Source organism: Thalassophryne amazonica, chromosome 3 (genome assembly GCF_902500255.1).
Source record: "Thalassophryne amazonica chromosome 3, fThaAma1.1, whole genome shotgun sequence".
Lineage (NCBI taxonomy): Eukaryota > Metazoa > Chordata > Actinopteri > Batrachoidiformes > Batrachoididae > Thalassophryne > Thalassophryne amazonica.
In genome coordinates this window covers 67494393-67517010 of record NC_047105.1, presented here as the reverse complement: position 1 = coordinate 67517010, position 22618 = coordinate 67494393, and the positions used below count along the sequence as shown (strand labels likewise).

Below are 22618 nucleotides of genomic sequence, written 5' to 3'. Positions count from 1 at the left end.
ACATGTACACACAACAGTATATATATATATATATATATTGGTGACTTATTTTTTGACATTTTCGGGGAAGCTGAGGTTCCCTTGCAGTCTTAGAGCAATCGCCTCTGTTCCAAAGACATGCAGGTTAGGTGGATTATTCATTTCAAAGTTTCTTTGCAAATAGAAGATGAACCAAAACAGTCCTGAATTGAAAATATTGTTGAGTTCATCTTGGGTTTCCAACACAGGATGTCCAAAAAAAGTGCCACAAAATCATTCTGCACCGGCTAATCTGAATTCTGGTGAGTGTTTTTTGTTTGTGGTTTTTTTTTCCCCCAGACATCAATGTATGTGAGGAATTTCTTCTGATGTAGTTTGAGACTCATCCAGTGAGGATGCCACTTACAATCGAGCAAAAACGAAAACTGGTGGAATTCGACTTGAGACCAAATTGATCGTGCAAACTCAATGACAATATCAATGTCACTTTGCAGTTACAAAAGCTTCAGACAGAAAGACAATATGGAGGATTATAAAGGAATTTAAAACTGATATTGGAAACTTTGCAGTAAGGTTGAATTGAATGTCTGAACCACCGCAGTGCACATCCTGAGCGCATCTTGTGAATGCCAAAACTCTTACAAACTGAGGTGAAATTAGAAATGAACACCAGAGATAAAATTCCCTGAGATATGCTTCAGGATGACATATGACAGATATCCATATCCGAAATTGTATAGATTTTCTATGGCTTTATTTTTGTGGTGCTTTTTTGGGACACTCTTTTCATGTCCAGTACTGGTAGGCTGCAGGGCAGGACCTCCAGTCAGTGGTGCAACAGGCGTGACATCCCGATGTCAGTCTAGTACTCTGGACCACACTACACCGGTATGCTAGCTGTATGAGTGGGAGAATAGATGTTTTTTAGTCTGGAATTGAATGTCCCTATGGAATCTGACTATTTTATCTCTGCAGGGAGATCATTCCACAAGACAGGTGCACCCTGAGAATGCACAGCACGGGCCGGTACGTAGGGTGCAATTAGGTCATCTAGGTAGGGAGGCGGTAATCCATGAATAATTTTATAATTTAGGAACAGAACCTTAAAATCAGAGTTCACAGAGACAGGAAGCCAAGGAAGGGAGGCTGAAATCGGTGTAATGTGGTAAAACTTTCTGCTGCCTGTTACAATTCTGGCAGCAGCATTTTGAACCAACTGGAGACCCGTAATGCTGGACTGCTGTAAACCAGAGGATAGAACATTGCAGTAGTCCAGTCTAGAAGAAGATCCTTTATTGTCATTGTACATGCACACAACAAAATTTGTTCTGTGTTTAACCCATCCTAATTACAGTTAGACACAATCCAACCACTAGGAGCAATGGGCTGCCACAGTCCATCGCCAGGGGACCAACTCCATATGTAGAGATGCTGCGTTGGTCATGGTCAGAGAACGAGGAGACCCTAAAGGGACAAATGCATGGATCAGAGTGTCTGCATCAGCCATAGACAGGATGGGATGAATCTTCACTATGTTACGAAGGTGGCAGAAGGCAGCCCTTGTGATTTCTCTCTCATGTATAGGGCAAAAGACATTGTGGGATCAAATATCACCCCAAGGTTTCTCAGTTTTTCAGTGATGTATAACGCACAAGTCTAAGTTAAGCATTAGCTGGTTAAACTGATGTCGATGTCTCGCTGGACCAAGGACCATCATTTTAACTGGTGACTCTACATTGACCAACGGTGTCAGTGAGAGTGTGAATGTATTTTTGTCTGTTTAAATGTGCTTCCCCCCCAATTACCTTAATAGAGGGTATGCACGTGTCGTAGTCAAACCCGGAAGCCAGCAGTATACTGGCATGCCGGATGGTAAACAAAGCGACAGCAGCTGTGTTCACTCATCCATAAACAGTGTTGTCAGCTCTCACAATGTGGACAACAGGACAGTCCACATGTGAACATGAACAGGAATCAGGTTCAGAATCAAACAGAACAAAAAAATGCCATGAATCAAACAGTTCTAGACTGTTTTCAGCCTGTCCGAGCTCAGTGAGGTTGTTTAATTAATGATCATTAAATCCGAACCAGGGTTTTGTAAATGCACAAACTCCTGTATTTGTGACAAAACGATAACAATCATTAAAGCAAATTACTTGGGTATAAAAAGTATTTAACATGTATTTTACCTGCATGTCTCGTTAAGCAGGAGGAACAACATAAACTAACCTGTGCACCGTGGGTGCGAGTGACATATTATACAAGTAATGAATGTCTGAGTTCAATTGTATGAATATTTCATAAAGTGAAAGATGGAATGTTCCATTCAATGAGGTGAAGCAGAGTTGAATGGTACATTCCAGCTTTCACCGAATGAAATATTCCTTCCATTGAAAGAATGAAAAAAACATTATTTGTTTTATATAACAGCTAAAATAGATCCTTGTCATTTGATATTTTATTAATTTCTAAACAGAAAAGGGACTTACATTTTGGTGTTCCACTGCTGCTTAAGTCCAACACGAACTTTAAATTGGAGTCCAGAATTGTCATGATGTAGTCTGTGATGTTGTGCACTGACTTTGTGTACTTTCTCCCCCATAAAAAGAGACTTTGTGTAGTTCCTCAGGCCAGCGAAAAATCAAAACAGAAATTTGTCCAGCTTTTCATCCTAACAGCTCTTCATGCCTCCAGACAGCTTACAGTGTAGTGGATTTGTGTGTGTGTGTGTGTGTGTGTGTGTGTTAGAAAAAAGTTAGCTTCTTCAAATCATCGTCCACCAGCAAAACAACCTCTGCTATGTTTAGCTAAATGCTGGCCGTGGTAGTGTGAGTGCAGACAGTGGTCAGGGCGTGCAATAGCAAATTTCATATAGCACCAAAATTGCATGCTAAAAAAGAACTATTGCATGGTCAATGAAACACAACGGCAAATAGTATGAATAATGCATGTCACGTGACATACATCCCACCAATCGAATGACAAGGATCCACTCAGCCGTTATATAAATGTGATTTCTTTCAGCTATTTTTCATTCAACATGGAGGTGTGCCGTCTCAGGGCATGGTTTGATTATGTCAGTGCATACCCTCTATTGGAATGAGGGCTCCAAAATATTTTTGCCAATTTTTTTTCTTTTCTTTTTCTTCTCTAGGTGGTGGAACACGGCATGTTTGTTAAGCATTGCAAAGTGGAAGTGTATTTTCTGGAGTTGAACTTGTGTGAGAATGACAACATGGACAGTGTGGTCACACGTCATTTCAGTAAAGCAGATACTATAGGTGAGGAGCTATATGTGCAATTTTTTTTTTTTTTCCATGAGAGGATTGCAGCATGTTATAATGGGGGGAGGAGGGCGTAATTGAATTAACTCAATCTGTGGTTGCAATGAACACCGACAACATTTGAACCCTTTGGAGTTTCAGACAACTTTTTTACATTTCCGACATAATAAGCAAAATGTGCATTTTTGTCTGCGCTATGCATTATGGCGCTGGATAAAATTTTGTTTACCAATCAAACAATGATAGCAGAATGCAGAATTAACATGAACAATTGGTGCAGTTTAGATTACTCTAAAGTTCTAAACGGTGGAAAATCGAATATTTTTTGTAAGCGCTGAGGTCTCTGTGTTCATGTGAAACACAAAGACAAACTTAGTGTCAGCATACAGCACGGTAATTACAAATTTTCCCTGTGTTTTTACCACTGAAGAAGTGGAACACAAGCAAGACTTGCTTGTGGTTGAAACTGATGGATGGGTTGGCAAAAATACGGCTTAAAAAATGTGCCCCCCATGAACATATGCAGATATTTCTGAATATTTGATAGAAAATGACAAGAGAGCACCCAAAGCTGCTCCACATGGATCACAAGGAAAGTACGTCTTGTCATTGTTTGCTATAGCAACCTTTCACATTATTAAACTGACAAATTCCATCTCTTGCACCCTTTTTCTTCTGTGGGAAACTTGTATAAGGCATAGTGGTTTGTATGTGCATTCCGGACTCTTGTGATCAGTTATGAATATCACACTGGCTTTTATGCCACTTTTCAAGTCTATAATTGCACAGTCAACAGTAGCACAATGTGCACCTGTCATGTTTACACTTAATCTGAATTAAAAACCTAAGGATTGAACACAGTTAAAGCTACACGTCTCTGGTAACACACATAATCATGATGTGCACTTGACTTATTCTGCTGCTTTTTTCAGCATCCTCCTCAACCACTAGAGGGCACTCAGAAAATGCATACCTCCATCAAGATCTAACAGTCCTCTGTCTGCCCACAGCAGTTGAAGTGCGGTCGACCTGAATCTGCATGTGCCTCAGAAACCTGTGATTAAGCAAAATATGTTGCAAACACACCCAGTCTGTCCCCAAAAATGTGTGATGGGAAGAATAGTCTTTGAAGCACAAAGATGTTTGTGAGATTAAAATTAAGTTGTAAACATGGAAACACTAAAGTCATCTTTATTCTCACCATGATCCAAAATGACAAATGCACAGCTATGCATGTGAAGTGTGTACAGCTGGCAGAAGCTTCACCACCTCCCTAATGCAGAAACTCCAACATAGGAATTCAGATTTTAAGTAGAGAAACAAACATTTGGAGTGTGCCCCTTTGGCATTTAGTCCCTAAGAAACTGCCAAGATTGTTTAAACTACAGGTCCTCTGTGTTGTGAAGGTATTTCTATTCACCAGGGAAGGAGTTTTTCACTCCTGCACTTGTCAGTCATCCTCCAGGCATTTTGGTCTTTCTAAGCTTATAGGTGCACACTTTTTTTTAAAGACTGTACCGAATGTGTTTTGGCTACACCCAGTGTTGGCAAAGTAACTTTGAAAAATTACTTTATACAGTTATATTTTACAGTTACTTTATACAGTTACTTCATTAGCAGCTGCGGACAAATTGTCAGCAGCTGATGAATGTAATTAATAAAGTACCTCATAATCTAACTTGGTTATTTTTAAGATTTAGTACACAGAAAAGTAACTATTAGTTACTTTGCTGATTGCTCAATCTTAAGAGTAACCAAGTTAGATTACTAGTTCCCTTATTAGTTACAAGTTTTTGACAGCTTCTAATAAAGTAATTGCATAAAACTGCTAATGAAGTAACTGTATAAAGCAACTAAAAAAATTATCTTAAAAAAGTAACTTTTCGAAGTTACTCTGACAACACAGGCTGCACCTGATGGTTTTGCTGTCTGTGATATGTTTGTTTCTCCATTCTAGTTATAGCTTGCTTTTCTGGCAATGACAGCTCTTTGGATATCTGTTACAAATGGCAATGAAATGATTGAGGTCAACCGCTAACAATTTAAGTGCCTAACAAATGAAATAAGGAATCCACACACCTGATGAGGTAACAGCTGAGGACTTAATTGTCCAGTTCCTTTTTGAGCCATTCACAATATCAATGACAACATAAAAACAAAAACCACATTTCCTGCATCACTGATTAAATTTGAAAATGAGCTGCAAATCTGAAAGTGAGCTTGTACAACCCCTGGCAAAAATTATGGAATCACCGGCCTTGGAGGATGTTCATTCAGTTGTTTAATTTTGTAGAAAAAAGCAGATCACAGACATGACACAAAACTAAAGTCATTTCAAATGGCAACTTTCTGGCTTAAGAAACACTATAAGAAATCAGGAAAAAAAAATTGTGGCAGTCAGTAACGGTTACTTTTTTAGACCAAGCAGAGGGAAAAAAATATGGAATCACTCAATTCTGAGGAAAAATTATGGAATCATGAAAAACAAAAGAACGCTCCAACACATCACTAGTATTTTGTTTCACCACCTCTGGCTTTTATAACAGCTTGCAGTCTCTGAGGCATGGACTTAATGAGTGATAAACAGTACTCTTCATCAATCTGGCTCCACCTTTCTCTGATTGCTGTTGCCAGATCAGCTTTGCAGGTTGGAGCCTTGTCATGGACCATTTTCTTCAACTTCCACCAAAGATTTTCAATTGGATTAAGATCCGGACTATTTGCAGGCCTTGATATTGACCCCATGTGTCTTTTTGCAAGGAATGTTTTCACAGTTTTTGCTCTATGGCAAGATGCATTATCATCTTGAAAAATGATTTCATCATCCCCAAACAGCCTTTCAATTGATGGGATAAGAAAAGTGTCCAAAATATCAACATAAACTTGTGCATTTATTGATGATGTAATGACAACCATCTCCCCAGTGCCTTTACCTGACATGCAGCCCCATATCATCAATGACTGGAAATTTACATGTTCTCTTCAGGCAGTCATCTTTATAAATCTCATTGGACGGCACCAAACAAAAGTTCCAGCATCATCACCTTGCCCAATGCAGATTCAAGATTCATCACTGAATATGACTTTCATCCAGTCATCCACAGTCCATGATTGCTTTTCCTTAGCCCATTGTAACCTTGTTTTCTTCTGTTTAGGTGTCAATGATGGCTTTCGTTTAGCTTTTCTGTATGTAATCCCATTTCCTTTAGGCGGTTTCTTACAGTTCGGTCACAGACGTTGACTCCAGTTTCCTCCCATTCGTTCCTCATTTGTTTTGTTGTGCATTTTCGATTTTTGAGACATATTGCTTTTTCTGTCTTGACGCTTTGATGTCTTCCTTGGTCTACCAGTATGTTTGCTTTTAACAACCTTCCCATGTTGTTTGTATTTGGTCCAGAGTTTAGGCACAGCTGACTGTGAACAACCAACACCTTTTGCAACATTGCATGATGATTTACCCTCTTTTAAGAGTTTGATAATCGTCTCCTTTGTTTCAATTGACATCTCTCGTGTTGGAGCCATGATTCATGTCAGTCCACTTGGTGCAACAGCTCTCCAAGGTGTGATCACTCCTTTTTAGATGCAGACTAACGAGCAGATCTGATTTGATGCAGGTGTTAGTTTTGGGGATGAAAATTTACAGGGTGATTCCATAATTTATTCCTCAGAATTGAGTGAGTCCATATTTTTTTTCCCCTCTGCTTGGTCTAAAAAAAGTAACTGTTACTGACTGCCACAATCTTTTTTCTTGATTTCTTATAGTGTTTCTTAAGAGTTGCCATTTGAAATGACTTTAGTTTTGTGTCATGTCTGTGATCTGCTTTTTTTTCTACAAAATTAAACTGAATGAACATCCTCTGAGGCCGGTGAGTCCATAATTATTGCCAGGGGTTGTATTTATTATAAACACTCAATAGGAAGGTGCTGTGATAAGTGCTGCACAATTAATTGAATCACAACTATAATTGTAGTGTCATCCTGGTGGGATTTAACTAAATAAATCATCTTTGTGCACGTCCCTGAGTGTGCCCTGCTGTAGTTTCTTTACACCACACCTTGAAAAAGCAGGTATTTTCCTCCCTCAGTCAGATGCAGTACACTTTATACATGTTTGGTGAAGAATCATAAGTCTCAGTGCAGAATTTACTCATTTCATTCATTAAAACCTTTATTTAACCAGGATTAAAAAAAAAAAAACTCATTGAGATTAAAAATCTTTTTTACAAGAGTGTCCTGGCCAAGAGGCAACACACAAAAACACATACATACATATTACACACATCATTTTAAAATAATCAACATCTGAAAACATTGACAGACAGACCTTTGATTCATCAGCTTAGTTTACACGTACAGGCTCATAGTGGGAAGGGGTGGTAGCCAAACCGTTAAGCACGCTTGTTTCCAGTGCGGAAGGTTGTGGGTTCAAGGCCTCCCCCCCAGTTCTCCTATGTAATGTGGAGTTGTGTTAGGAAGGGCATCCAGCTTAAAACCTGTGCCAAATTAACATGCAGATCCACCTCTGCTCTGCTTTGGTGACCCCGAGCAAAACGAGGAAGCTAAAGGACCTTAGTTACACATGAAAGATCATAGGCCTGCCCCATCCCTGTTGTTTTTTTTTTTTTCCTCTTCTGTACTGCATATGCGTGTCAAATGCCTCACATCACTATGAAGTAATTTTAATGTGAAGACAGAAGATAAGTTTATTTGAAACATGAGCTAAAATTTGATTCTGTTGCATGAACTGGATTTGTGCACTGAAATGTACACACCTGTTCAGAGCTGGAGTGTCTTGATGATTATTTACACAGCCATATAAAACTAGTGAAAAGAATATGATTCATTGGAGTTTTTTTATTTAGTTTGATCTACCTTTTCGTTTCATGTATGAAGTTTAATGTTCAACATTTAGTCCTGACAGAAGCGCGCGCCCCCCCATTCCTTTAATTTTACTTAGCCCAGGATTACCACTCATTTTCTTTCTAAATCCTAGGGGAACATATCAAACTGATATGCAAAGTGAAAACTGCAACATCACATCAGTACCATCAATTTCTCTCAAATGAACCATTTAGGGATTACAGCTGTTTTCAGCACTATGCACAGTTTCTCCAGTCTCAGCCACAAGCCTATAACTTCTACGGAGTTCTCACAAATGTCTTGGTCTCATCAAATCCCTCCTTTCCTTTAGATACTATAGAGAAAGAGATGAGGACGCTGTTCGATATCCCATCAGAGAAGGAGACGCGCCTCTGGAACAAATATATGAGCAACACATATGAGCAGCTGAACAAACCAGACAGCACAGTACAGGATGCTGGTCTCTTCCAGGGTCAGGTAAGTTTGGGCTCTTTTTTTTTTCACCTCCCTTCAAATAACTTTCACAGTTCCGGGAGGAGGGGGGAGCCACGACTGATCGTTGTTCTTGCCACATGCAAGATTAGATTTACAGGCATTTTATAAAACAAGGAACACTTGACAGGCTAATGCAACATAAAAAGCCAGTATTACATTACAGCGCAAATGCTTTTAATTTGTTATAAGTGATGAAAATTAGGTAACTCAGTAGACTAAATCCTATCCTTTGTTTGTTTTAAAGTTTAATCATGGCAATCTGACTCTCCTGCTTTTTCACAGGTGCTTGTGATTGAATGTAAGAATGAGGATGGCACATGGCCGAGACAAGTCTCACATCCCAAGTAAGCAAATGCCTTATTTTGTATATTGCAATGTCACACAAATTAGGACATAACTTCAGTTTTTACATTTGCTCTGAAGTCATATCAGCTAAAGTCTAGAATTGTGCTTCTTTGAATCTTTTGTTGTGTTCAGCAGATCCAGCACAGCTCTATCCAGGAATTTTACTACCTCCCCCAAACTCTCCACTAACTCGTCAGCCAGTATCTCCGCAACAGTAACCAAACGGTGACAGTAGCTGTAACCCTGGTTACACGCTTAACAACAGCACGTACTCTGGAAACCGGTAAATGGTCTTTTGTGATTAGAAAACACAGCATGTGAGTTGTGGTTTGTGTTGTGTGGCTTTTTCTTAGTTGTATGGAATTTTGATTGGAACATGCATTATGATATAATCATAGTCATACTCAATGAAGAATTACAGAGCGGTCAAATATAAAAATGTTCTTGTCATGTTGAAAACTATATCACATTATTTGTCTGATCATAATGATTTCCAAACTGTATAGTTTGGACTATCTGTGATGGAATGTTCTGGAGTTATGGGGTAAAAACAGCAAAATGGCGACAAAGGTCAGTGTCAGTTTGTACAGGGGTCAAAAGTTAAAGTTGTTCCAATTTCAGTAAAATAAATATGCAAATTATTGGTTTGAAATAAAAGATTAATAAATGGAATAGTTTTGACGTGTGTGGAATGTAGGTTAAACAAGGTCAATGTCCATTGAATTCAATGACAGGTGGTATATTTTACCCTGTAACATAACTAAGCATGACAGATGTAACAAACTATTCCTTATTAGAACACTAGTAACCCAAACAATAATTTGCATTGTTTGTGTTGCTAGGGTTTTAGTTAGTTTAAACTAATAGTTACTACATTTAGTTATTATAACTAAATCATTAATTCATTCATCTTCTACCGCTTAGTCCAATTAAGGGTCGCGGGGGGCTGGAGCCTATCCCAGCAGCCATAGAATGCGATGCGGGGTACACCCAGGGACAGGACGCCAGTCTGTCGCAGGGCCACAAACAGACAGACACACCCACACACACCACACCCACGGACAATTAAAGAGTCCAATCCACCTAACTCGCAGTCTTTTTTATGTGGGAGGAAACCGGAGCACCCGGAGGAAACCCACGCAAACACGGGGAGAACATGCAGACTCCACACAGAAAGGCCACGGGAATTGAACCCACGACCTTCTCGCTTTGAGGCAACAGTGCTAACCACCTAAGCCACTGTGCTGCTCTAAACTAAATTTATTTTAGTTTATAATAAATTTGATAAAATGTTCCCAAAATGAATATTTCTGGATGCACTGTAAAGTATTTGGCACACTTGATTTTTCTCACGCTCCTGCATTTTAAATGACTTATTTAATTAAAGAAATGATTGTAATGCATGTTCTAAGTAAATGCTGAGAACACATTGCAACTATTTAAATATGTATAACCACTTAACAACTGCACTAACAATACAGCAGTTTCATTACTTTTTTGTTTTTAATAATTGTTATTCAAACCCCACCCCTGCCGAGGGCTGGGTATCATTCAGAAATTTTTGATACTGGTACCAGTTTCGATACATTCAGTTACTGGTTCCTGAATGATGCTTTTTTTCGATACCAATTTTATAAGATCAATTCTAACAAAAAGAAAATTACATGACACATAGTACAAATCTTGAGTTTTATTTTTCAGCTTTGGTAATTTTCCACTCCAAGCAGTTTACTTACAGAAAAAAATAAGTAAACAATTTCCAGTGCAAAAGAACACTTGAAAACACTGTAGTTTTTGTCAAAAGCATTTCCTTTCAGACATTTTGGCATGAATGTCTCTCCATAGATTCTGATCTGAGCTCAGCCAGCTGCTGTGTCAGTGCAGAATGTCTCATTTTGGGAGGAAAAGAACTTTTGATTGATTGCAGTTTATTGTTTGTATTACAACGTTTGGAAAGAGGTGTCATTTGATTTAAATGGCGATTCGCTTTTAAGTTATTAATTCCGACCGGACTCTATCTTTCTAATGTGACTCACTCGGCAGAGAGCCACGCAGCGTTTGGAGCTGTTTGAACGGAATGTTCAAACAACAAGACAGGGGTCCCAGTTAGTGAGTTTAATCCTAACAAAAATGACTCATGATTGAATATTTTAATGGCTCTGAGAGGGGTTAAGAAGTGTATTTAGCGCTTCTGAAAGGCAGCGAAGTAAAGAACCAAAGCAGCGTGTCGGAACAGTCCTTCATCGCTTCAAAACGATGCACGTATTAAATTGCAGTTGAGGCAGAGTCCGGTGGTGGAGATTTTGAGTCAGGTTGCTAGTGCTCTGTATGCAATGTCCACAGGCAGACTTGAATGCTGAGAGGAGGACGGCTGCGGACCGCTCTTCTTGCACGTGATTAACCTCTGGGTACTGAAAATTGGCACTGAAAGACGAGGCATGTTTCCATAGTCAGTACTACCGAAGCATTTCGGTTGGTGCCACAAAAGAACTGAAGTTTGGTACCCAGCCCCACCCCTGCCACATTTCTTCATGTTGTGTGGAGTTGCGTCAGGAAGGGCAGCTGGCGTAAAACTTATGCCGAATCAACATGCACACCCATCTTGGCTCTGCTATGGTGACCCTGAGTGAAAACAAGGGAGCAGTCAAAGGAACTTATTTAGTGAGACTACTTGCTATCCACAGTAACAGAGCATCTGACAGAGTAAAGCTGGCCATACACTACACAATAAGATGCAGTACTGTTGCATCACAGATGGCATCAGCATATTACAGAAGAACTGCATTGTTTGCTTTGTGCAGCAAAGCGGCCCACGGGAGCTACGCAGCAACTTGTGGTCTTGTATATCTTTCTGCAGAGCTCCAGAATGACAGACAAAAATGATATAATGAGGCCACATTTACTATATAGAGTGCTCAAAACATGACCCTACTGTGCAAGATACAGTTCCCACATTTTTAATAATTCATACACTGGGCCAAGTTAGGTGTGACAGAGTATATAAAATTCAGTGACACTAAGAAGTTACTATTGTGAGTTTGAGGATCACAGCAAACACGGAGGTGCTTAGTGAGCACAGAATAGAATGTTTGCTCAAAGATGTGTCCATGGTGATGGTATAGGAATGACTGTTTTGGCTGTATGCCCTGCCAAAATGATCTATGCACTAATTAATCAAAATGTGTGAACGAATATATATGTTGTGTGCATGCAGCATTTAAATTACTGTACAGTTGCACCTGTTCAGGATTTCAACAATGGAAGGTTCCTCTCTAACTCACATAAATTGTTTACTCCGCTGGACATTGTGCATTGGTCGGTGTGCCATTATGTCTGTATCGCGTGTACATTGTGTATGTATGCACGCACCTGTGTGCCTTTCTGCCTGTAATAATAGTAACATATGTAATGCCATCAGATGCATGTTATCTGATGTGGAAAATGGTCATTAAAAAGTGTTAGGGCTGTGAAACTCCGCGGATTTCATCATGGGGAGGGGGTCGGGGGTTTGTTAGTGTTGACATCATGCAAGTTTTATAAGTCCACGGACACTGATCTGTGTGTTACATATACATATCAGTTTCCTTGGATCCGCGGAGTTTCAAGGAGAATAAATGCCACTCAAAGCGTAGCTGTTACGACAGTTGTTGTAAAGCGGGACTGGTTGGTTGCTGCGGTGACACTGTGTGGCTCCTGTGCGAAGCTTTTCTCTCTCTGGAAAATAAACATTGTACTGTTCAAACAGGATTTCAGAAAAGATTATTTGCCTTTTTTTTTCTTTCATTAATCTAGACTTTCTTTCATTGGAAAAAAAAAAAGGACATTGTGACTTCGAATGAAATTAGGCTACATGAATTTACACAACAGTGTAAATTAGTTTTTATTAATGCAGACTTTTTTCATGGGAAAAAGACACCGTGGCTTTGAGTGGATTTACAGGAATTTACACAAGAATGTGTGGCTTTTTTACTATAAAGTATGTTATTGATATTTTACCATGATTTTTAAAATATTCTACAAACTAGGTGTGTTTTTTGACATGGTTTAACAGTCTTTTCAGTCATCATGAATTTCATGTAGTTTAGTTGTTCTGAGTTAATGCATAATTTGGTTTACAATTAAAGGAAAATCATACCAGGTCCTACTTCCATGTCATATTCTGTTATTTCAACATGATCATTGACGGTACAAATGAAAGGTTGAATCTAGGATCATTTAAATATGCACTAATTTTGAGATTTGTTCTTCCAGGAGATGTTGAAAATGTATCGGTAGATGAAAATTTAATTTGGTTTTCGGGGCCCCGCAAGGCCCTAGACCCTGGCTCCTGGGGGCTGCGCCACCCAGACCCCCTGCGAAATTTCCTCAGATTCACAATTTTCATTTCACAGCCCTGGCTCAACTGTTGTGATCTCGTCTTAGCAACACACATGATCTCGTAGTTACTCCATACATGCTGCACTGCAGAGTGTTTGTCTGCGACCCTGGCCAGAGGCGAATTTGTATCACATCTTTGCATAATGTATGGCCAGCTTAAATTAGACTAGTCAGTGTTATGAAATTTGGATGTTTCAAAATTGAGCTTCTTGAAAAGAAAAAAAAAAAAGACAAAGTTCTTGAACATGTTCCATGACACTATTTGAACATGTTTTTCAGGAGCCACCTGATTGCATGAGTTTTTTAGTGGCTTTCAAGGTAATAGCAAGAATGCGAATGTTTGACATGAGATCATAGCTGACTGATCTGTGTAAACAACTCCATTGTATGTTGACGACATGTACATTAAATGGACTTTGCAGTGAACATGGTCATGTTCAACATAGTATTGGATCCACTCTATTAAAGTGGACTAACTTGGTTTTAAGACCATGATTGTTGATTTTGCACTATTTGTAGTGAAACCATATGTACTCCCTGCAAGGTTGATTTAATGCTGCAGAATTGACTTTGCGTGAAAGTGCAGTAGCTGCAGGAATTCAACAGTAATAGATGTCCTCTCCCAACAGATTGGGGGGCTACAATTCATACAGTTCCTCCTACAACTACAGAGAGTCTCAGTCGCAGCCTGGTCTGTGCGGTCTGAGTAATTTAGGAAACACATGCTTCATGAACTCTGCTCTTCAGGTAAAAACTAAAACTACAGCTTTATTTGCAGTACTTGAGTATAAAGTGAAAGGTGGGGAATAAAGTAATATGTTCTCTTCTCAAAAATCTTGCTGTTCAGCAAGGCCTGCATTCCCCACAGTGGCCGCCACCATTTGAGGCGGTATGTTAACAAATGTCCACTTTTCTCATTTTCCTCATCCAGTGCCTGAGCAATGCATCTCCACTCACAGAGTACTTCATGAATGACCAGTACGAGGCGGAGATTAATCGAGAGAATCCCTTGGGAATGAGGGGCGAGATTGCAGAAGCCTATGCTGATTTAGTAAAGCAGATGTGGCTCAGCCGCAGCAGCTATGTTGCCCCACGTACCTTCAAAGTATGATGTATAAAGTAGTTGCAACAGAAAGAAACATTTGAAATACTGCTTTACACTGGTGAAGATTAGCCAAGTTTGTATGTGTGCTTTTTTTTTTAGACCCAGGTTGGACGATTTGCTCCCCAATTTTCAGGATACCAGCAGCAAGATTCCCAGGAACTGTTGGCATTTCTGCTTGATGGACTTCATGAAGATCTGAACCGTGTTAAGAAGAAGCCTTACCTGGCCTTAAGAGATGCAGAGGGCCGTCCAGATGAGGTACAGCACATACATAAAGTAAAGCACTTTCTGGCACTGGGGTTTTATGCATCTTAATAATTTGTTATTAATGATAGCGCCTGAGTGAGCTGGACCTGTAGATCAGTTTCATTTGCATGACAGAAAGGCTTACAGAGCTGTGGGGAGTGGTGGTATCCAGCATCTGGACATAATTTGGAGGTGCATTTTGAAGGTGTAAATACTGTGTTGAGATTGGCACCATTTACAGCAACATAAAAGCACCAAAGAATTATTTTGTAACCTCAAGTTACTTCTTTCAAAGATGATTGGATATAGACTTTAAGTTATAAAACTGCTTTTTGACAAGAATTTTAAAATATACTTATTTCTCTCTCCCTCTCTATCGTGCAATTACAGATTGTTGCAAAAGAAGCATGGACAAATCATCGTTTGCGCAATGACTCAATTATAGTTGATATTTTTCATGGCCTCTTCAAATCCACTTTGGTGTGCCCAGAGTGTTCCAAGGTGTCTGTAACATTCGACCCTTTCTGCTACCTCACACTGCCTCTGCCCATGAAGAAGGATCGTACTATGGAAGTTTTCTTGGTGCGATCCAACCCTCAGTCTAGACCCACACAGGTGAACAGGATTTCTCTTTCCCCATGATTTTTGATGAAGATGCAGTTGAACTAAACATATATGAACCAGTAATTTATTAATTGAAGCAACATCCATTAAATAAACACCAAAACTGCCTGTGTAGAAATCTGATACAAAGTTTAATCTGGTTAGTGCACCTTTCTTCCATATATGGAACCTACTGATTTTTATCTATTACATTTCCTATGCATTTACAAAAGTTCTGTTTGTCTGCATTTGCTATTTCCAGTGGTGGGCACAGTTTTGCTAATCTGCTAACCACTAATTATCACAGCTAATGTTTTCATTATCGGATTAGCTTTTCAGATAACTTTGAAAACCATCATCGGACCAATTATCTTATGATAAGTTTTGGTCTGATAATTTTTAGACTGCTAACATATTTTTGGAGGGGTGGTGAACAAAGCTTTACAGTTATAAACATTTATTATTAAGTTTAAAATCAGTTGAGTACCTACCTGTTAAATGTTTTGTAGTAGATGTGCTATCTTCTGCAAACAGAGGAGAGCTGGTTCTAGAAGAAACCTCTCTGTCCTCTGCAGGCAAAGGAGAACTGGTCACAGAAAAGAAAAAAGCTCATTTCTTTTGACCCCCATACTGATAGGCTGGCAAGATCATCCAAGTCATCCAGAGGCATACAGTTTTAACTTATGGTTAAAATTTTAACCAAACTAATTTCTGACAAGTTATTTAAATTAACGTCAGGTCTGAAGTTTTATAAAGTGAAAATATCAGATATATGTTTTAGTTTTAAAGTAATGCACTAATTTTGAAGGTTTTAGTGTGGGCATGCTGTGTCCAGGTGCATTATGGGTAATCTTAGTACATTCACGACAGAAGAAATGCATTTGAGATGCTCTGATCAGGCTCCACACGGACAACATCTTTAAACTTTGTATATTCTGCCTAAAACTCTTGTGAATATATTCTCTGGGTTTATAAACATTGTCATTGTGTTTGTTTTATGTAAAAATGCCAGCAGAAGCCCAGGTTGCTTCTCCATTATTTTCAATTGGAATTATTGCAGTTTATTCCTGTTTGCTATTTAGAGTTCTGGTTATGTCAAACACTGTCTGTCGTCTTTGTTCCAGAGTAATATATATATGATTTCTGAAATTCAGCTTGCGTTTATCAAATTCCACACATCTTAAAGTAGCAGACACGGATTATCTGGAATTTTGTTTTGGCAAGTTTTCACGGTCTCTACTGCCATCTACTGGCCAGTAGTGTTCATGGCAGTATGAGTGTCTGGAAGCCAGTAGATGGCAGTGTTCTATTTATTTTGACCCCAGTTATTTCAGACGGTTGTCAAATAACTTCATTTTTTGGCTTTTTGCAAATGGCTTTTTTTTTTTTTTTTTTTTTTTTTTTTACAAATGAAAAAAAAGGCATATTTTACAAAAGCACATGTATGTAAATACCAACACACACCTCACATTAATGTGTTGTTTTTTACACAGAATGAATGAGTCAACCAATCAGTGTTAGTGGAGGCACATTTTACCCATGATCCCTTTGGCATCTGTCTGTTTGTTACAAAACTTCAGAATTAGTGCATTATTTAAAGTTAAAAGATATATATTTTAACTTTGTACAAATGACAGAATTGACATTAATGGAGTTATTCTATCGGTATTAATTTTATTTATAAATCAACACCATAAGTCAGCACTGCTTTATTTTCCAAGACCTCCGCCTCATGGTGACACTGCTATTGAGTAGAGAGTTGAGCTTCGCTGCTCCTCTCTACTGCTTCGCTGCTGGAAGCTATGCAGTAAACAGAAGCCTCCAGCAGTGGGCAGGGTGCTCAAAGACAGAAGTGCTGACTTATTGTTTGGGTCTGTGGTCGCCTTTGATGCTACCAGAAGCGATCGTGGTGTTAAAACTCAAAATCAGGTTGTTAGTAGTTGCAAGTGTACTGGAGACAATACTGGAAGTTATCGGTTATCTGTAGCTTCCAGTAAATTTTTGGCTGGTCTATCGGTTTAGCTTTATAAAAGATAACTTTTCAGTTAGCTGATTATCTGTTATCGAAGCTAACTTTTTGGTTAGCGGTGCCCACCACTGGCTATTTCCTGCATAAATACACCATTTCAAGTGCTTTAATGTTTAAAGTCTTTGTGCTTGTTTTGAGTGTCCAGTCATTTAATGATGGTGCTCACTGACTGACACTATGTTGTCTGTCTTCTTATTTTTCCTACAGTATCGAGTTGTGTCCCCAAATTTGGGCGCGGTGACAGTTGTGCAGCGCCCTGTCCAAACTCTGTGGAATACCTCCAGAAAATGTTAGAACTTGACACATACATTATCAAGTCAAGTCCTAAACATTCAGCATGCTTTAAGTTGAAGTCTAGTCTAAGCTGTTAAGTTAAACACATCCGCTTGTCTTTACAGATGGTTGTGACTGACGTTTACAATCACAGGTTCCTACAAAATTTACAGAGAGAGGATGGTCTCAGCCAGATCATGGAAAAAGATGACCATCTTTGTGTAAGATGAGTCATTGACTAAAAGTTTAAACTATATTCTGTAGGTGCTGTGTTGTTTATGAGAATATGTCATACATGATGCTCTTTTCAGGTATGAGGTACAGGAGGGAAGACAGTGAGCGGATGAACTTGCCTATATATTTCAGGGAGCGTCACTTCAAACATGGTGGAAGCACAGGCACCATGCTGTTTGGCCAGCCTTTACTTACCACCGTGCCCAGACACAACCTCCAAGCAGATGTTCTGTATGATAAGATCTCAAGAGGATTGGGTGAGAAACTACTCCTGTCGATAGTGAAGAAGGAATGCAAAAGTGGCTTGTGGGTGACCATACTGTAACAATTTTCAGGTCAAGTATTTGCATGGAATATAAGTTTGACCTCTGCCACTATATGATAGATACAGTTCATCTCTGGTCAAAATTTTATCACTATGAAGAGCTAGGTCAGCAGAAGATAACTTAATTTCCAAAAGGCATAAAAGTTAAAGTTGACGCATTTATTTCATGTTTTAAGTGACAATACTTTCTTTTTCTTTGTTTTGCAGTTATATGGTAATTAACTGTTTATATAGTGGCACCCCCCACCCCCCCATCTGATGTAGATGCGCAAAGTCTTTTATGTTTCAAAATTATAACAAAGGAAAAGGGCACAAACCAAAGGTTTGGGCACATTGGTCTGTACATAGTTACATTCCCTTTGCAAGTGTCACAAATTGTAAATGCTTTTTTGTTGTATCTTGAATTCTTGTTTGGGGGATTTTTTTTTTTTGTTGAGTAGACAGTTCAGTGAATCACAGTTTGGCTACCATTAAGTAGACCTGGGTTCAATTCCTGGGCTGACTGTGTATCCTAAAGACATGTATTAAAAATTGTCCAGGTCTCCCTTATAAAAGAGATCTCGATCTCAAAGGGACTTACCTGGTTAAATAATAATAATAACAATAAAAAAAATCTTCCGTATGATTCTCGTCCTGTCGACTGGCAGTCGTAGATTCTCATGTGATTCCTGGTATGGAATCCCGGATAATCCTAGTCACCAAGTGGGCCTCAGGGTCTTTATAGGACTTACTGCCTTTTCATTGCAACAGGTTTATAGTTCAGGGATTCTTGGGCTATGTTGTGTCACTACCTTTGAGGCATATTCAGTTTTTCGATTATGTTTAGGGCAGGGTCTATGAGGACCACATGAGAAAATCTTCAAGTGGCTTTGAGATCTTTTACAGTTATGTTGCAGAAGCCAGTCTATTCTCTTTTTTTTTTTTCTATCAATTTGAGCAAAGATGACTGGATGTGTTTAGCAATAGGTCTTTTCAGGTCCACTGGTTCTGCTGGAATGACTTTGTATCCAATGACCAGTCACTTAAGGAGACTCTGATAGAAGACTTTCACTGGCATTGTGAAGGTGCATCAGCTCTGAGATTTTGGGCATGTGGTGTGCTTCTTTGGGTCAGCATGCAGGTGCCTCAGTGTTGAGGACCCCAAACACTGGAGAAGGCCAAGCGAATTCTGTCTTTTCACTTGGTTGTGGTAGCTCAGTGGTTACTTTTGTGAGATGAGATATTCTTAAATCTTCCCTAAAGCCTCACCTCTTCTCTCTGGCTTTAATCAAGTTAAGTGGGCTTCTGGTAAAATTTTATATGAATTAAATTTTAATTATATTTTAACTAATTTATTCAATTATATTATTGAGCTGTGTTAATGTATTTCAGTACTATTTATTGTAATTGCTGCATTTTAATTGGATTATCCTGTTTTAATGTGTACAGCACTTTGGGTCAACCCCGGTCGTTTTAAATGTGCTCTATAAATGAAGTTTGAGTTGAGTGGTGAATAATGTAGTGTGTGTGGCACCAGCACATGCTTCCAGACTTGATGTGAATGTAATATTTATTAAAACTTTGGAAAAAAAAAAGCTTCATTTTTATTTTATTTTTTATGAATTGAATATTTGCAGTATTTTAAGTAATCTTTTGCTCTATTCATGGCCACAGACGATATGTAAAGCACTGTCAGAGCCCCAGTAGTGAAAGCAGAGCTTCAGCCTCCGCCACGTTTGCCAGCTGTAGTCAGGCCCCTGAATGTTCCACATCATCGAGCATCAATGCTGGCCTGGGTGGCTGTGGTAGCCCCCTCTCAGATGGGGCTTCCTGCAGTGCCAGTTCAAGTAATGGCAGCAACCACTCAGGGACCTGTAATGAGCCCAATGGGCTCTATGACGGTATGTATACTAATTAATGTGAAATGTTCTATTCTTGAAATGCACCTCTTTATCCACACCACCACCACCCAGCTTTTGCATGTGGATTTGGGAGTGAAGACTGAACTCTCAGTCCACACTGTTTTAAAATGTTGACAGACTATATTTGTGTGTGGTCATACATTAAAGAAAACTAAATTCTCTTATCTCTATATGTTTTTAGGTGAGGAGGAAGCTATGGACCACCAGGTGAGTCCGGAGCCAGAGAATGGCCATTCTGAAGAGGAGGAAGAGACTTCAGACTTGGAAAATGGCCATAAAGGAGACTCGGCCAAGCTGTGCTCTTCGCCAAACAAGCTCTTCACTTTCAGCATTGTCAATTCTTATGGAACAGCCAACATAAGCCCATTGCCTTGTGACGGAAATTTCCTCAAACTCAATCGTCAGTGTTTATCTTTATACTTTGACAGATATTTGAACTTTGAATAGGGAACCGCAGTCTTGTTTGAACCCCTGCATGAGCTTGCGGAATTTGACTACTTCCAGGGACAGCCTGCACAAACACAGCATCACTTCTGACGGAAAAATGGTGTACTGTTTTGTTTTCGGCTGCAGTCATGGAAGCAGTAGCGAAAAGTGCACTTATTTTTTGGTTCCCAGTGGATGACAAGGAAAATGAGAGGTTGTGTCTCTAAGTTTAAACCTACACACCATGACAGACTAGCTGCGGGCTCTCGCCTGCACAACCGCTTCAACATGTTTGAGCTGCGGCCCATAAATGAACCCCAACCCATTCCCGGTTTCCAACACATCTTAACCTTTTCATTGCATTTTCACTTTGTTTGCCATGTAATTTGCCTAAAAACTCAGAGAAAGTACCATGTTTCCGATGGGCACGGACAAGGGTTGTCCCCAGAGGTATAATTATGCTCTTTCATTTAACCCCTTTAGTGGCCCTCAAATGAGACTACGGTAACCAGCTGCATGATATTTTTCTGGGTAAAGCCACATTATGTTGATGGTGCTCTCTTGTGTCTTTGCAGCACATTCGACTGTAGCAATTGATTGGGACATGGATTCAAAGAAACTGTGTTATGATGAACAGGAAGCAGAGGTTAGTGCATCAATAATTCAACAGACTCTTTAATTGACTCATGGATTATTTTGTGAAAGGATCGATTGTTTTATGTATGTCTTCTGGTTGCCTGCAGGCCTATGAAAAACATGAAAGCATGCTCCAGCCCCAAAAAAAGAAAGCTACTGTGGCTCTGAGGGAATGCATTGAGCTCTTTACAACCATGGAGACACTTGGAGAACATGATCCATGGTAAAGCTACCACTTTCAACGTTTGTGTATAATAGCCTAGAAAACAAAACGGCCTATATGCACACTATTGTAGTATCACCATGACCATCTTTTTTATGCAGGTATTGCCCCACATGTAAGAAACATCAACAGGCCACAAAAAAATTTGACTTGTGGTCATTGCCTCGTATTCTGGTTGTTCACCTAAAGCGCTTCTCTTATAACCGATGTTGGAGGGACAAACTGGACACAGTGGTGGACTTTCCGATCAGGTATAAAGGCACATTTTTTTTTTTTTTTTTTTTTTTAAATCTCATAAGAACAAAACCATGCCCTATTGTGGTGTTTTTGTTGAGGTCTTCTGCTGAAGGTCACGAAAGACTGATTATCTTCAGTAGTTGCAAAGTGAAATTATAAAGAAACATTTTTAGCTGACAGTTTACGCACACTCCCCAAAATATTGCTACAACACACAATTACCTGTAATCAGGTCAGTTGTTCGTTGTGCGATATGAGCTGTGTCTTTGCAAATGGCCAGGTTAAATGTGTTTCTGGTAATATCAATGAAAAAGTTTGACATTGGTCTAGCAGTTAAGTGTTGGCCTCAAGACCAGAAGATCCTCAGTTCAAACCCCAGCTTAACTGGAAAATCACTAAGGACTCTTGGGCAAGGCCTTTAGTCCCCAAGTTGCTCCCAGACAGTGTGTAGTGAGTGCCTTCCATGGCATCACCCTGACATTGGTGTGTCTGTGTGAATAGGTGAATGCAAGGCACCATTGTAAAGTGCTTTGAGCTTCTGATTCGGATGGAAAAGCACTATATAAATGCAGTCCATTTACCATAGATTTAGGCAGCAAATGTACTTGCTGGTTGGAGTGCATTTTTCTTGAAAAAATGGGTTATTCCAGACATTGTTTAGAAGAACTGCATACATTGATTAAAAAGTTGATTGGTGAGGGGAAAACATATCAATAAATGCAGAAAATGATAGGCTGCTCAGCTAAAATGATAAAAAAAAGATGGAAACAAAACCCAGAAAGATGTGGATGAAAACTGGCCATTCAAATGGATAGAAGAATAGCCTGAACAGCAAAGACTGAGCCGGTGATCAAAGAAGGTCTAAAGTTCCTTGTGAGGACTGTAACAATTGGAAGACCCCTATGGAAAACCAAGCTATGGGCAAGAAGCCCCCACAAAGTCCCATTGTTGAAAAAACGAAGTGCTGAAGAGGTTAGAATTTGCCTTTGACTGGCCTAAAGAGAAATGATGTAACATTTTGTGAACTGATGAAATAAAGA

At 39.3% G+C, this 22618-nt stretch overlaps 1 protein-coding gene across 1 annotated transcript in view; it reads left to right on the top strand.

Annotated features, from left to right (window-relative positions):
- Nucleotides 1-22618, top strand: part of usp4 (ubiquitin specific peptidase 4 (proto-oncogene)) — a 42562-nt gene that overhangs the window by 5766 nt on the left and 14178 nt on the right. The window contains 18 exon segments of the mRNA XM_034166622.1: nt 3134-3260; nt 8455-8600; nt 8901-8962; nt 9099-9183; nt 9185-9246; nt 13970-14087; nt 14272-14445; nt 14545-14703; nt 15082-15306; nt 17531-17565; nt 17567-17612; nt 17722-17815; nt 17908-18103; nt 19809-20035; nt 20238-20456; nt 21058-21128; nt 21226-21341; nt 21443-21592. Of these exon segments, the coding sequence (XP_034022513.1) occupies nt 3134-3260; nt 8455-8600; nt 8901-8962; nt 9099-9183; nt 9185-9246; nt 13970-14087; nt 14272-14445; nt 14545-14703; nt 15082-15306; nt 17531-17565; nt 17567-17612; nt 17722-17815; nt 17908-18103; nt 19809-20035; nt 20238-20456; nt 21058-21128; nt 21226-21341; nt 21443-21592 (2312 nt within the window).